We start from the raw sequence: 17,136 nt of genomic DNA on the forward strand, positions 1-17,136 counted from the left end.
TGGGGAAAACACTCACGATCATCTCCAGTAAAATCAACATAGGCTAGCTCTGATTTAGCTGCAGCGTTGTACTCCTGAGTGGCGCAGTGGTCTAAGGCACTGCATCGCAGTGCTAACTGTGCCACTAGAGATCCTGGTTCGAATCCAGGCTCTGTCGCTGCCGGCCGCGACCGGGAGACTCATGGGCGGCGCACAATTGGCCCAGCGTCGTCCAGGGTAGGGGAGGGAATGGCCGGCAGGGATGTAGCTCAGTTGATAGAGCATGGCGTTTGCAACGCCAGGGTTGTGGGTTCGATTCCCACGGGGGGCCAGTATAAAAAAAATATGTATTCACTAACTGTAAGTCGCTCTGGATAAGAGCGTCTGCTAAATGACTAAAATGTAAAATGTAAATGGAAATAAAATTAACAGTGCACATACGTACAGTGGTAAAAACTGACAATACAAGGCTTATTGCAGTTTGTAAACACAGTGAGTTTAGATTATTTCAGTATCTAATGCAGAAATAATAACTTCATAGACAGAAAAGGAATTACTTTAAAGTATTTGAGTTGCAAAGAAGGTGGATAGATGTGTCTCTCTGTGCATTAAAACACAGAGCTAACTCTCAATCTCAACTATCGCATCAATAAATTTACCATTTTCTTGCTGTTAGTTCGATGAATAAAGACAGCCTGATGTAGTTCCAAAAGCAGCATTACAATGAAACCTTGTGATTGGCTGAATCCCTGAATGGATCATTCAGTGCTCTCCCTCTGGAGCAAGGGGGCGTGGCTCTGCTCCTCTTTCTCATCCCTCAATGATGATGCTATTCCCTGAGAGCCAGGGAAGGACTGCTGTGCTTTGATTGGACAGTTGGCCACCATGTGGCTGATGCTCTGGCAGAAATGACACTTCTTGGGCTGAGGAGGTAGCTGGCATTCTTTGGCATGGTGGTCAGGTCCTCCACAGTTGTAGCATCTAGAACACAATGGGAGAAGGGGACTCACACTAATACAATGATTTCAGACAGTTAACATATTATTCCACCAGAGGGCAGTGTTCTCCCACATTTAGTTTCAGATTGTTTAATTTCCTCAGATTTAATCTATGATAAGATTAAGTAAATTTTGAGAAAGTATCAGCATTATTAGTATGACTGCCTCTTATGTATGCATAGTTTATTTACTGCATACTTGTGTGTGATCATTTTAGGAGGTGTATAGTGCATTATAACCAATGCCTCAACACATACATTTCACACAATCTCAAATCAGTAGATGTTGTGATTATAGTAACAATGGGGGATTTTGTGATTGCATTAACTCCAATGCAGATGAAGCCCTGGAGCATCAGAGCCTCCCCAAGCTTACTACCACTTCCCTCCTTCCTCTGTCCTCTGCCCTTTGCCTCTGAGTCCCAACCCCCTACCATACACACACCCTCTCCTCTCCTATGGCGCCGTTGATTATTGATCAGTGTGGGCACCAGGGTGGGAGAGGAGAGTAGAGGGGGCTCTTTGTTTCAATACTGCACCCTGACCTCTAACCCCTGACCCCTAGCCTTTCCCCCACCTCATTTACACAACACACCCCACTGTTGCCATGGCAGCCATGATCTATGACCTCTCTCAGGGCACCTACATCTGGTATCAATTAAATGGATCCTTTTCCCTTTTCTGCATCCCCTATTCCCACTTTTGTGTTTGAGAGTCAGTGAGTTTAAATGAATAGGATCCTTTTTCCTCTTTACTTCTGCATCCCACTGTTATGTTTGTGAGTCGGCGAGAGAGACAGAGACAGTGTTAGATACACTCACATCTATGTGGTGTCTGATGTCATAAGACTCAATAGGCTAATAAAAAGCTGGAGCTGGAGCACACCCAGAGAACATCACTTAGTGTAGAGGTGTTGACTAACAGCGAATGAACTGCAAGCTATAAAAATAAATAAAGTGAGTTGCACAGTCTATATATTCACTACCAGTCAAAAGTTTGGACACACCTACTCATTCAAGGTTATTTCTTTATTTTTACTATTTTCTACATTGTAGAATAATAGTGAGGACATCAAAACTATGAAATAACACATATGGAATCATGTAGTAACCCCAAAAATATATTTCATATTTGAGATTCTTCAAATAGCCACCCTTTGCCTTGATGACAGCTTTGCACACTCTTGGTTTACTTACCATCCCTACCGATAGTGGCTAATAATAGCATAGGCTATAGCCTACTAATTGAAGGAAACAGGAAAAGTCGGGGCATACTGTATGATTAAACCATTCTAGAGAGGACTCTTTGCCTTTTTATTGAATCCCTGCAGGTTGAATTACAGTGTATGGAGAATGCTGTTATTTCTATCAGAAAATATATTAATGCTTTTTCTACTTGGAACCGGCAGGTACGCTTGACCTTATTCATGGTTTCCTCGCACGTAAAGGTGGTGGAATTATTAGGGAATTAAATCAAGGTCAGAATACAGTGTGTCTGTAGACACACCTCCGCCACACCTCCATTTCTTTGATCTCCACCCCAAACGCGTACCTTGCTGGCACTGGTATTTTCCCCATGCATAAAAAGGGAATAAAGTTCAATTTATGCTCGCATAACTAGGTCCTGAATTTCCACCAAAGAGGATAAATAAATCAGTTTGATGTCAGACCATTGTAGCTAAAACGGTAAACTTGCCAACTTTCATGATGATGATACCAGATATTTTCAACACCCTCAGAGGATTTGTTAACAACCATGCTACAGATAAGCTCATTGTTAATATTGCAGCGATCTTCATATTTAATAGTATAAGCAGAGTGTTACAGTGTTTCCATATCATGGAATTATTTTGAGTGAGTGGGGATATCTAGAGATGCATGGTTAGGCTATGTGCCATTTAAATAACTGTCTCACCTGTCCCCCTTGGAGCGTCGTTTCTGTTGCCCCTTGGGTGTCTTCTCACAGCCCACACACTGTGCTCCCCCTGGCCCCGTCACCATAACAGACTCTAGGCCTTTAGACGACTTCTTGAAGGTAAACTCCACCGCCTCGCCCTCCTTCAGGCTACGGAAGCCCTCCATGTGCAGCTTGCTCTGTGTAGGTTGAGAGGTGGATTGGATGGTTAGGGATCAGGGTTAGGGAACTGTTCTAAGGCCAGAAGCCCTCCATGTGCAGCTTGCTCTGTGTAGGTTGAGAGGTGGATTGGATGGTTAGGGATCAGGGTTAGGAAACTGTTCTAAGGCCAGAAGCCCTCCATGTGCAGCTTGCTCTGTGTAGGTTGAGAGGTGGATTGGATGGTTAGGGATCAGGGTTAGGAAACTGTTCTAAGGCCAGAAGCCCTCCATGTCCAGCTTGCTCTGTGAAGGTTGAGAGGGAGCATGAGTGTGGTCGAGGAATGGTTTAGAACGGCATGAGAACTGTTCTAGGTGAGGGTAGAGCGGGAGCTTACTCTGTGAGGGAATGGGGAATGAGTAGTCAGGGTTGGAGAAAGGTTCTTTGGCCAGGGAACTGTTGAGAAGATATGAAAACGGTTCTAAGCCTGTGAAGAACTGTGGAGAACAGTTCTGAGGCCAGATAGGATGCACTTCCTGTGGCTACAGAGTGTGAATTTGTTTCCCAGCCCAATTCCCAGCCTGGTCAGGAAGCAGAGACAAAAAGACTTGAAATGTTATTTTTATTTTATTTTTATTTTTTATGAATGTTACTCTGCCATTGTTTGTGCATATAGCTGGTCCCCTTCACATGTTGTCTTCTGAGGTGATTACAGCTAAGAACTGTTCCTTAATTGGGGTCATACATGCATACATCAGCGTTCTGCATAGGTTTTAATACATCAATGGAAACATCCAGGCCCTCTCACGCACTCTCAGGGGCCAACCTCAGCCAATCCAGATTCTAACCTCAGCCCTCAGCCAATCCAGATTCCAGTCCCATTGACAGCCCTGTTAAAACATCAATAACTGCTTGCTTACTACACCCCTCCCCCTTCAGAATGTGTGTGTGTGTGTGCGTGGACAGTGTTACCCCATCCCCCAAGCTAGTCACAGCATTCCAAACTTCAACCCCCCCTCCCCTTCCTCTCCACCACCACACACAGCAGCCAATAGACTCTCCAAAAGAACTCCACCTGGTCAAGTCCCAGACTGACCACTGCTAAGGATGCTGGGAAAATTAGGGAGGAGGGGGGAGGTGTGCATTCTTGGGATAGCTGCCCAAAAGGCACATAAATAATGGTTTCAAGAATGTATGTGTCCACCTTGAGAAAGACATTTCCTTGCCATTGTCACCCTTAGTCCAGGGGCCCTGGAAAGGGAAGCTTGGATTACATGGCCACCTAGTTCTATCTTCTTCATGTGCTTTGTCAAGTTGCCTGAACAGCGGTAGGTATGACACTAATTTGATACCATTGAGTGTTCCAAATGGATAAGACTAAAGAGCTCAAGGTGAAGAATCATGCCTTGTTCAAGACCTTCCAGAGACACAGAATGTAACACTGATCTGTTTCGCCAACCTGGTCTCAGAGCATTTCGTATTATTCTTTACGTAAATGTAGTATGATGTTATGTTTCGTATGGTATGTATTCATTTGTGGATGTCCATCATCCATTTCGTATGATATGTTACGAATTACAATTCGTATGATGTGACGAATTTGCAAAATGTACAATATGTTATGAATTTCCAAAAGTACAATATTTTACGAATTTGCAAAATGTATGATATGTTATGAAGTCCAATTTGTTGTGGCTAACGTTAGCTAGGTTAGGGGTTAAGGTTAGGGTTAGGAGTTAGGTTAAAGGGTTAAGGTTAGGGGAAGGGTTAGCTAAAAGAGTTAAGGTTAGGGTTGGGGTTAGGGTTAGGGTTAGGGGAAGGGTTAGCTAACATGCTAAGTAGTTGAAAAGTTGCTAATTAGCTAAAATCCTAAAGTTGTGCGTGATGAGATTTCGAACACGCAACCTTTGGGTTTCTAGACGTTTTAACCCTTTTTCTCCCCAATTTCGTGATATCCAATTGGTAGTTACAGTCTTGTCCCATCGCTGCAACTTCCGTACGGAGTCGGGAGAGGCGAAGGTCGAGAGACATGCCTCCTCCAAAACACGACCCTGCCAAGCCGCACTGCTCGCTTAACCCAGAAGCCAGCCACACCAATGTGTCGGAGGAAACACCGTACAACTGGCGACCTTGCCAGCGTGCATGCGCCCAGCCCGCCACAGGAGTCGCTAGAGCGCGATGGGACAAGGACATCCCGGCCGGGCAAAACCTCCCGTAACCAGGATGATGCTGTGTGTTGCCTCATGGGTCTCCCGGTCGTGGCCGGCTGCAACACAGCCCGGGATCGAACCCGGATCTGTAGTGATGCCTCAAGCACTGCAGTGCTTTAGACCGCTGCGCCACTCGGGAGGCCCTAACTCCTAACCTTAACCCTAACCTTAACCCCTAACCTAGCTAACGTTAGCCAGCTAGCAAATGTTAGCGTTAGCCACCTAGCTAACGTTAGCCACAACAAATTGGACTTCATAACATATCATACGTTTAGCAAATTCATAAGATATTGTATGTTTTGCAAATCCATAAGATAGCATTCAAATTGTCATTTGTAACATATCATACGAAATGGATGATGGACATCCACAAATTAATACATACAGTTGAAGTCGGAAGTTTACATACACCTTAGCCAAATACATATAAACTCAGTTTTTCACAATTCCTGACTTAGGTCAGTTAGGATCACCACTTTATTTTAAGAATGTGAAATGTCAGAATAATAGTAGAGAGAATGATTTCTTTCCTTTTATTTATTTCATCACATTCCCAGTGGGTCAGAAGTTTACATACACTCAATTAGTATTTGGTAGCATTGCCTTTAAATTGTTTAACTTGGGTCAAACGTTTCGGGTAGCCTTCCACAAGCTTCCCACAATAAGTTGGGTGAATTTTGGCCCATTCCTCCTGACAGAGCTGGTGTAATTGAGTCAGGTTTGTAGGCCTCCTTGCTCGCACACGCTTTTTCAGTTCTGCCCCACAAATGTTCTATAGGATTGAGGTCAGGGCTTTGTGATGGCCACTCCAATACCTTGACTTTGTTGTCCTTAAGCCATTTTGCCACAACTTTGGAAGTATGCTTGGGGTCATTGTCCATTTGGAAGACCCATTTGCGACCAAGCTTTAACTTCCTGACTGATGTCTTGAGATGTTGCTTCAATATGTCCAAATAATTTTCCTTCCTCATGATGCCATCTATTTTGTGAAGTGCACCAGTCCCTCCTGCAGCAAAGCACCCTCACAGCATGATGCTGCCACCCCCGTGCTTCACGGTTGGGATGGTCTTCTTCGGCTTACAAGCTCCCCCTTTTTCCTCCAAACATAACGATGGTCATTATGGCGAAACAGTTCTATTTTTGACCAGAGGACATTTCTCCAAAAAGTACGATCTTTGTCCCCATGTGCAGTTGCAAACCGTAGTCTGGCTTCTTTATGGCAGTTTTGGAGCAGTGGCTTCTTCCTTGCTGAGCGGCCTTTCAGGTTATGTCGATATCGGACTTGTTTTACTGTGGATATAGATAATTTTGTACCTGTTTCCTCCAGCATCTTCACAAGGTCCTTTGCTGTTGTTCTGGGATTGATTTGCACTTTTCGCACCAAAGTATATTAATCTCTAGGAGACAGAACGCGTCTCCTTCCAGAGCGGTATGACAGATGCGTGGTCCCATGGTGTTTATACTTGCATACTATTGTTTGTACAGATGAACGTGGTACCTTCAGCCATTTGGAAATTGCTCCCAAGGATGAACCAGACTTATGGGGGTCTACATTTTGTTTTCTGAGGTCTTGGCTGATTTATTTTGATTTTCCCATGATGTCAAGCAAAGAGGCACTGAGTTTGAAGGTAGGCCTTGAAATACATCCACAGCTACACCTCCAATTGACTTAAATTATGTCAATTAGCCTATCATACGCTTCTAAAGCCATGACATTATTTTCTGGAATTTTCCAAGCTGTTTAAAGGCACAGTCAACTTAGTGTATGTACATTTCTGACCCACTGGAATTGTGATACAGTGAATTATAAGTGAAATAATCTGTCTGTAAACAATTGTTGGAAAAATTACTTGTGTCATGCACAAAGTAGATGTCCTAACCAACTTGCCAAAACTATAGCTTGTTAACAAGACATTTGTGGATTGGTTGAAAAACAAGTTTTAATGACTCCAATCTAAGTGTATGTAAACTTCTGACTTCAACTGTACCATACGAAACGTAACATATCATACTAAATGGAGTGTCTCGGATTTACGTAAAGAATAATATGAAATGCTCTGTTTTTGCCTTCAGTAACCTTCTGCCTTCTGTAACAATACCATTTACATTTACAGTCATTTAGCAGACGCTCTTATCCAGAGCGACTTACATGAGCAATTAGGGTTAAGTGCCTTGCTCAAGTGCACATCGACAGATTTTTCACCTAGTCGGCTCGGGGATTAGAACCAGCGACCTTTCGGTTACTGGCACAACGCTCTTAACCACTAAGCTACCTGCCCCCCAAACGTATACCAAACGTAACATATTATCCTAATTTGAGTGTCCCGGATTTACATTTACTATGTTACGTCTATTCTATGATACTGGGCTGGTTTCCCAGATTATACTATGCTCATAGATTTTTTCCCCAACCCAATCTTAAAATGTTGTGGAGCAGCATTTGATGGTGAGAGGGCTGTGATGTGGAGGGTCAGTTTGTGGCCCTTGCATGTCATCAGTCTTAACCCAGACACCCGTCTCTCTTCTGGGGGGTTTGAAGTGATAATGGTGGGAAAGGAATCCAGGTCATGATGGCCTGACAACCTTCAGCATTCCTTCCTCCAGTCCCAACCCCCGTCAGGAGGTGAATGGGCCGGAACTATCCCCTGACCCCCCTGACCTCTCCTCCTTCAATCACCCCCACCCCACCTCTCCCTCTCTCGACTGCTTTCTTGTGAATGAACACAGGTCTCAAACTCTCTCTTTCTCTCTCAGTTTCTGTCAAGCTCATTCTCTCTCACACACCCAACACACACACACTTATACCCCCCCCACACACACACACACACACACACACACATACACACACACAACCTTACCACCACACACTCTTCATTCACAGATTAGCCAGATTATTCACAGATAGTACAAGATCACAATACAAGATCACAGCCATCAGGATTTCCTCTCTGTTACATTGACAGTAGCAGCCATTGTCCAGCAGCCCCTACAGGCCTGTATGAGGGCAGAGGTGGATTAGGGGACTGGTAATGTGGGTGTTTGATAACCTTTTTATGGGTGAATCACTTGTTTTCTTCCTTAGATTAAGCAATGTACAGGAACATGGAGCAGAGAAATTTGAGGAGAGGACTTTGGTCTTTAGCCCCCAGGTTTACAGAGGGCAGAGGGCTGGGGGTGGATGGCTGGGGAGGGTGGATGGATAGGTTGGGGCTACGGGCAGAGGGGCTGGGTGGGTGGGAGTCAGGGTATGGCTAGTCTGGGGTAGGTGGGAGTCAGGGTATGGCTAGTCTGGGGTGGGTGGGCTGCCACATAAGAGGCCAACTCCCCTGATGTTTGAAGGACTTTATAACAGGAAGCAGGGTTTGATGGGGACTAAGAGGAATGAGCCTTGTTATCTCTGCTTAGACTAACCCCTGTCTCTCTGTCTGCTCCTTTTATGTCCATTTGCTAATATTAGCACTTTCAGACCAATTCCCCATGTAAATCAATCTCCCCTGTTTAGCATGTATTAAATGTCATGCCCAAACTCTACCTTGAAGTAGCTCAGACCTCTACCTTAACTCAGGAAGGACGGTGGAGATGACAGCATTGGACATTATGGTACTCAGGCCTGTTGATAATCTCCAGGTTCATTTGTCAAAACAACCCTGGAGTCATTAGGCTGTCCTTTAGGATGCTTAGCGTTCCATTGGAAACAACAACTAGATTTTCCCTCCGGCTTTACTAACTTGGCTATACTGTACATGACTCCTAATTCCGACATTTTACAAAACACTTATTCCCCCAACATTTCCTGTCATTCATTATCTGCCTTTGTAAAACTTTTGGAAATAAATGTGACTCTGAAGTGTTTAAAAGATTGTGTGGAAAAAATGTGTCAATATTTTTTTCAAATATTGAACGCATCCGTTGGTATTTCAAAACCAATATTCACATTCAATACATTTCATTTTCTGGTAGGTTTATTAAAACACCAAATACAAACAATCTATTACCATGAAAATGTTATATTTTTGTCTGTAAATGTTTCATTCATTAGCTAGTTTTAGAGCAATATGATAATACATTTATCTAAAGGCTACCAAATTTTCTAAAGGCGCCAAGAGAACCAACACCTAATCAGAAGCCTAATCAGATGCAACAACTGATCAATTAACCAAGTACTTTTGTTCTTGGCTGGCTTATATCTTACTTTAGAGAGGTTATTTTACATGTCACTTCTTGACAACAACATTAAGTTTCTCATGCAGGCTATAAAGATGATGGGCCTCTGATTCCAGTTATAGCATTGATGGCATATCATCTGAACATAAGATAAACAAAATCTTGTTTTTAGTTTTTAAAGCTACTTGACTTTATTTATCATGCTTGTTTCGATTTGGTAATATTAGCTACATAATAAGTTATAACTGAGTAATAAACGAATGTAGGCCTAATAAGAGTTGTTCAGTCTGTAAGAATAACATTAACCAAATGCACTGCTGAAAAATAGACCTACCTATTTTAGTCAATGCTCAAACTAGAATCAGCTGACTATTTCAAGATAATGTTGTCAAATGTTTAAAAGAGATTAAAAGTAATATTGCCTCTTGCCCAACATATAAGCTATGAAAACATATAAACTATAAATTCGTTTTGAATGAGTGCAGGAAAGTGTTTTTTCAAGCACTATAAACAATTATCGATAGGCCTATATAATTGCATGATCGATGAATTAAAATGCCTAAAATGCACAATCACGGAGGGAAACGAATAATTAACTACCTTAACGAAAACATCACAAAAGTGGGATATTTACATTGTTGATAAATTTAAGACATACACTTGCACAAAAAAACGCGCCAAGAGAACCCCTCGGACCTGTTTTGAGCTCGAGACAGGCCTTGACGAACATCAACACCACACTCTTCGAGTCCCAGTCCCACAATAGACCTCACCTGATGAACGAATACATCGACAGTCTCCTCCAGCGGTGTCATATCTCGGTTGGTCATGGACAGGAACCCGAAACCCATCCGGACGTTGAACCATTTACACACGCCGCTGCCACGAGACGAACCCAGATCCTCCTCGGAGCCCGTGGTTTCCTCCTCTTCGGTCTTTGCACAGCCCCCTTTCGAGAGAAAATAATGTCACTCAGTCAGTTTAGAAAATATAGATGTTTCAAATATGGCATGTCTTGTGGCAGGCAAACGAGTTGGGGAGGCTCTTACTCTGATATTTTTCAGCGTCAGTTCTTTGGTTCGACATGAAGAAGGCATTTAATTGGTTGCTTAATGGTAAAGAGCTCGAGAGCAGCGCAGCAAGCTAGGAACACATGGGTGTAAACAATGTTGATATTCGAAACAATGTCGATATATTATCCATACGAATATACTTATTTTTTCTCAAAAAGCTGGTATATTAGACGGACTCTTTTTCAAGTTGTTTTGAAATGGAAACGTATATGCTAATGGTGATAATAATAAGAATAATAGGTCTAATCATAATAATCATAATAGCCTAATTATACATAACAAGACGATAATAATGATGCATCATTATAAATAATAATATGCGTACTAAATATAGGCTAATCGAAATAATATCGTCAAAATTAATAATTTGAATAAATATACACGTTTTAAATGTATCAACCATTGTAATATTATAGATTTTAACTTGTTGATTTACACAATACAGGCCTAAGTAATTCCCAAGCACGTATGGGATTGACTCTGATAATGTAGCCTAATAAAAGTTTGCCTTTTCATCCCACGAGGAGCCACAAGAACAGAGGACACAATATATTTGAATATTTGAAGAAAAAATATATAGATAATATTCAACTTGAAGATTCAGTTACCAGTGAAAAGTATAAAGCAAAATGTATCACCTATAGTCATAATTTATCCCAAAACTTCTAAGCAAGCACTGAAAACCATTCTTCCATGAAAAGAGATTGTAGGTCCCAAATCGAACAATAAATAATTACAACAACATTCTCAGGCAAAAGTGTGTTGTTGCTTTCGGAGAACGTTCCTAATCTAAACACTGATGACCGATCTACCTGTAAACTGCTGTTCGGAATAAGAGCCCATCCCTTTCCCGGGTATATTTTAATCCAGGGTTGCCGTGTCCTCCTCTCCTCAGTCCCCCTGCCCTGCCCTGTCCACCTCCAACCCTCCTCCACTCTACACAACAACACTTTCCCGAATACAGTTTAACAAAGGCGCAGAAGAGGAACGGAACAGCAGTGGAGACAAACAAAGAGGGTTGGAGATACTTTCGCCCTGACAACCAGTGCTGTAAAACTGCTGGGAAGCATTTCTCAAAAGAATCCCCAAATCTGAAAGACAATGCAAGGAAACCCAACCCGCCCTCTTTTTGTCTCTTCTCATAAAGAGATATTTCCATCGAATCCCCTCCAAGATCTTCAAAGAACCGGTGGAACCATTGCCTGTACCTTCTGCCATGGTTTGGGGGGTTCCTGGGCCTCATACAACTCCAGAAGAATCAGGCAATAAACTCTGGTTTATCGGTGCACGTTTTTCGGTAATCCCTCTTTGGAAAATAGTGTATTTTCCTTCTCCTGGGCTCTTGCACAATATAGAGAGCGAGCCCCCTCTGATCCTCCTATACCTCTAATATCAACCCCCACCTTTTCGGTCCAGTCCACCACGTGATGCTCAATTGCAATCTTCTGGCTGATAAATTAGACATTCCACGGTGATAGGGCCCAAATTCTCCGAGCGACCAATCAGCGGTGAGGACCACCTAGCTGTTAGCAGCGGGGCCTTGAGGGACCCACACCCCGTGCGACCCCCTCCTCTTCCCCGACAGGAGAGAGCCACAACCCCCACACCCCCTGGAGCATATGCGGATAGTCAGTCACTCAGGTGCATAGTTTCACGGAGACCATTCAAATTAAACCTTGCCCTTCCACATTCCACACCACCATGTTTGAAGTTAAAAGGACATCTAAATCCAGTAGCATACATCAACCTATAGCTGTGTTCTGTTTCTGTTTGTTGCATTCACACATGAACACACTAAAAAAGTCACAATAAAATACATCTATAAACGAAACAGAATAGGTTAATATCAGAAAAATAAATGTAGCAATGGGCAGGGAAAAAAATAGAAGACCTTATTAAGGTAGCTGATCTTACAAAAATATCCAGGATAGGCAGGCCTACATGCATTCCCCTTTGTCATTTCGTTTGAAACAATTTTGAGCTAACATATTTTGCTACTGTCATACGTGTTTAGGATGACTATCGACTACACGCTGTAAATAAAGGATAGAACTAAACACCTATCTCTTGAGATATTAGTTCCACACAACCCTCCTGTGAATGTTGCTCTTATAATTCACCATAACTTGCTTGTTATTTGTGTCCTAGCTTGGGGGTGCACCGTCCGTGAAAGGCGGTTTAAAAGGTTGGTTTCCCTCAGAATCGCGAACGGATACAGATAATGAATGTGAACGTAAACAGAGGGATTGTGTTGCCTTGTGTGAGAGGGGGAGGGCCTATCCTTATAGACTACAAGGCTAGGGCACATTATTACGGATGCATTGTTATAATTTTGTAGTGCCCTCTCAATATTGGTAAGTTTAAATGGAAAATAAATCCAGATAGAACCACCTTGAAATGAATCCAAAAAGTTGAGTGAAGAGTCACTCCTACAAATCCGACTATTTCTCATCATCTCAATTGTGATTGGGATGATGAAAAAACAATCTAGAAAAATAAGACGTTTACAGGCTACCATGCAATCCCCTGCAATGAGACAATTCCCCCTGATGGGAACTGCAGACTAAACGTGAGGTAACAATAGGATAAAAAGCTGGGTAACAGAACAAGTAATCATGTGTAAAACACACCAAGTCACACACACACAATAGCCCTACTTCATAGTGCCCATATATTTGGCATATATTTCAAGTTAACAGAGGGAAAAAATGGGCTACTCACCACAATTGGGATCTTTTGGACACATTTTAGAAAGTAATTCTTGGTGAGCTCTTCAAAGGCAAGGCTATACGTAAAACATGTCAGTACCTTCACCGACTTGACAGATCTTGACACGGGTATTTATGGCCTCTGAAACCCAACGGTTCAGGAACCCTGCTGAAGCATTTGAATAATTAGCGACGATGAGTCACCTTTACCGGATCTGTGCTCTAACTCAGCCATCAACGCTTTCCAATGGCAGCTGTCATGACATTGACAATGCAGGTGTCATCCGGCTTTCCTCTAAGCACTGAGTACACAGCATGAACTCAATAGGCTACAAGACTTCATTTGATACAAGTCAATTAAAATGTCGGATAATTAAAATGACTAAGATAACTTGGGTTGTGGGAATGAGCTGCATCATAAGTGGAAAGACCATCCACCTGTTGCGGTAAAGCGCCTGACAAAGACAGTGACTCACGCGCATCAATAGTAAAACGTGTTACCTTGTCGGATACAGGAAACGGAAACCAATCGCACGTTGTGAACAGGACACTTTGAGGCCGTGCATGTCCGTTGGGCAGCTGGTGCACGGGGCCATATGGGACCCTTGTCACCTGCACCCTCGTGCCTTACCCTTCTTCTTTACATGTGGGCCAACGACACCTGTGAGATAAGGCGCCCCCATAATGAACAGGAAGCAGAGGAGGGAGTCATTTTGGGATGGACATAGGATCCTCCATCTTACCAAACCATGAGTTATCTTAGAGCATTACCCACTGGACAGAAAGAGAGAGAGAGCGCTAGGGAGAGAGAGCGAGAGAGAGGGAGAATGGCAGATAGAGAAATAGAGATATAGAGGTGAGAGGGAGAAAGAAAAAGAGGGAGAGGGGCAGATGGAGGGATGGAGGGACAGAGAGAGAGAGAGAACGAGATGGCTAGAGAGAGGTGTTAGCTATTTAAAGCTATATGACTGGTTTCATTCATATTCTCCTCTAATAATCTCTCAGGCTTGCTGCTACACTGCAGGCTTCTCTGGGTCACCATGGAGATGAAGGGCCCAGGATATGTTGGTCAGAGCACAAAGAGGGCTGGCCTTAAGGTGACCCCTGTCACACACAGGGGCTTAGTAATTACAATGCCTCGACATGTGCTCACTGGTCACACACACTGCAAACCCCCACCCAACTTCCACACACACGCATGCTGGCAAACACACAAATGCATACACCCACACTACCAGATGTTATGTAATAGTGACTGAAAGGGCAGGGGGTTCTATCTATCTTACCCCTCTCATGGTTGTTGACTATCATTCCTGTAACAGCAGGTAAGATATCTGTAAGATTATCTACAACCAGGCTGCAAAAGTGTATAGTGTTTCTCTTTTGACATGGGTTAATTAATTGAATGTGTGTGTGTGTGTGTCTGTCTGTGTCTGTGTGTGTGCGCACACATGTGTGTGTTGTTGGGGGCATGAGGTGTACTGATCCATGTTTTCATATCAATAATTGCTTTGAGGAGTAGTTGACCTGAGAAACATGTTAGGGCCTTGTGGTTGGTTGAAGGAGAAAACAGCCCAGTGGCTCCATATGGTTTCAGCTGTCAGCTCCCCTCTCCCCTTCCTCCCCCAGGGGACAGAGCACTGATCAATAACCTGATCCATCTATACCTGATCCATACATCATACTGTGACGCTCTGACAGGAAGCCCTCTCTCTCACTTTTTCTCTCTTCCTTACTCCCACAAAAAACATTTCCTTACAAAAGCCTGTGGCTTTTATATCAAAAAAAATTTTTCAATCACTGTGGTACATTTTTCAGATGCAAGTGCCATATTTTTATAACTGATAACACTTGTCTTATGTTCAGAATCTTTGATTGAGCATTCATTGGAGTTAAACATTTCTTTCACCCCTGAGTTATTCATGCAATATCAACGTTTTTCGTGAAATACCATGAGAACATTTTGTTTAGTCACCAACACATCAGATAATGATAGGCTCACCGTTTAGTCATTTTAATTAACGTAATCCAATTGTAACAACTGCATGATACAATTTTAAAAACTGATATTTTTGAAGTGCTGAATAGAAGGAATAAAATAAGGTAAATACAATTTTTTATAAAGTATTTAGCTATGTACAGTATGTACTATTTTTCAAGTTTATGGCAAATATTATTATTTTTTCAGCATTTGTTTGTATCCAATGTAAAGTTTGGAGCATGTTGAGAAAAATGTCAGTTTTACAGTTTCAGTATCCTTACTGTAAACAGCACATACGTAGAATAAATCATCAGATATAGGAGTATTGTGGCATGTACTGTAAATCAGAAGCCTACAGTAAAAAGGTATTGGTGTAGCCTGGTATATGTATCCCATTTCTGCCCCATGCAACATTGCACAAGATTAACTTTTCTATGTGACTTGTTACTGTAACTGCTACAGTATCACCTCTCTCGCTCTGCTTGACAAAAGAATCAGCTTACAGTGTATCAGTGAAACTCAGATAATAAGTGAAATATACTGCAATTTACAAACCAAGTATTTCAGCATTTCAGCAGTGCAATGTATACTTCTGCACCATAAGTTCAAATGGTAGCACATAGAGTAACTCTTTACACTTTGCCCTACTGTATTGAAGCACACTGGCTGATGTAGAATGATAATGATGTAGTAATTACAGCCACATCCATATATGATTTGGTTTTACCTTCCAACCTAAATTGATGTAAATTGATACATTCATGGTGTAAAAATAGAGCATTTTACAGTGCTCAGCAGTTCTCAAACTATATACGTAAACTAGGCACTATACAATTTTGAATAAGCAGTTCTCCGTTTTGAGCAGTTTGATTAAGTGATAGTTAAATGTATGTATTGTTAGCCAATTACAAGAAATCTTATCAAAAGTAATGTGAGTATTGCATTGTGAAAATCAGATACTTAGTTTGAATATGTATGTAAATGAAAAGAGCGATTTGGTGCAGTGAACAAGAGACTTTGAATTTTTTGTTGTTGTACTCAGTCAATTGAAAATGTGCTCAGAGTTTTGAAACATGAGTCATTTTGATGATCTGTTTAGATTTGTGTGTCTACAGTTGTGAAAATGTACCACATAGTTGTTAAAATTGCAGCAAAGTGATTGAAAAAAACGGTAATAAGTTACATACCCTATACATTCATGTCGAAGTATTCTGATTGCAGGTTAACCGTTTTAAAAATGGAATAACATGTAGCTAACCGTGTTTGATTGGTTAATGTGTTGTTACTTGTTAAAGTCAGTACAATGGAATAAGACTATTGAGACTGTTGTGAGATCTGATTAAGGTAAGACAGTCCATCTCCAAGCCATCTGCTGAGGGAGCCAATACATCAAACTGCTGTGACACTGTCACTGTTGGTTTTGCTGATTACCTGCCAATAGGGGTTGAGAAACAGAGATACTAAAAACAGTTCATTTTCACATAAATTTTTCAGATATTCTACAGTCGTGTGTGTGTGTCAGAGCAGAGAACATTTCTGGCTGGCGTTTGACGATAAACGTTAAAGTAGCATTTATATATATATGTCACACACACCGGATAGGTGCAGTGAAATGTGTTGATTTACAGGGTCAGCACAGAGCCCACGGAGCAAATTAGGGATAAGTGCCTTGCTCAAGGGCATATCGAAATACTTTTCACTTTGTCGGCTAGGGTATTCGAACCAGCGACCTTTCGGTTACTGGCCCAACGCTCTAACCTAACCACTAGACTATTTCAGCACCTTGGACAGCTATTACACCTACAGCGAAAGCTCTAAAAACAAACTGTTGATGATTTCTGAAAGTTAGATCTGGCACTCGACGAAGACTGTTAGTCAGAAGAAACGTTCATATATCAAGCCACAATGTTGCATTTTTTCATAAAGCTTCAAACATTCAAATCACTTTATGCAGAATCAAGTCAATTCCTGA

At 42.1% G+C, this 17,136-nt stretch overlaps 1 protein-coding gene across 1 annotated transcript; it reads right to left on the reverse strand.

The window, feature by feature from the left end:
- Positions 1-416: 416 nt before the first annotated feature.
- Positions 417-11,804, reverse strand: LOC121585613 (protein lin-28 homolog A-like). Its single transcript, XM_041901937.2, has 4 exons — positions 11,684-11,804; positions 10,176-10,351; positions 2,891-3,069; positions 417-960 (listed from the first exon to the last, which is right to left on the reverse strand). Exons 1-4 carry the CDS (start codon positions 11,691-11,693, stop codon positions 738-740), a joined length of 588 nt encoding a protein of 195 aa, XP_041757871.1. The 5' UTR covers positions 11,694-11,804; the 3' UTR covers positions 417-737.
- Between the last annotated feature and the right edge of the window lie 5,332 nt (positions 11,805-17,136).

This window comes from Coregonus clupeaformis, chromosome 17 (assembly GCF_020615455.1).
Source record: "Coregonus clupeaformis isolate EN_2021a chromosome 17, ASM2061545v1, whole genome shotgun sequence".
NCBI classification, from domain to species: domain Eukaryota; kingdom Metazoa; phylum Chordata; class Actinopteri; order Salmoniformes; family Salmonidae; genus Coregonus; species Coregonus clupeaformis.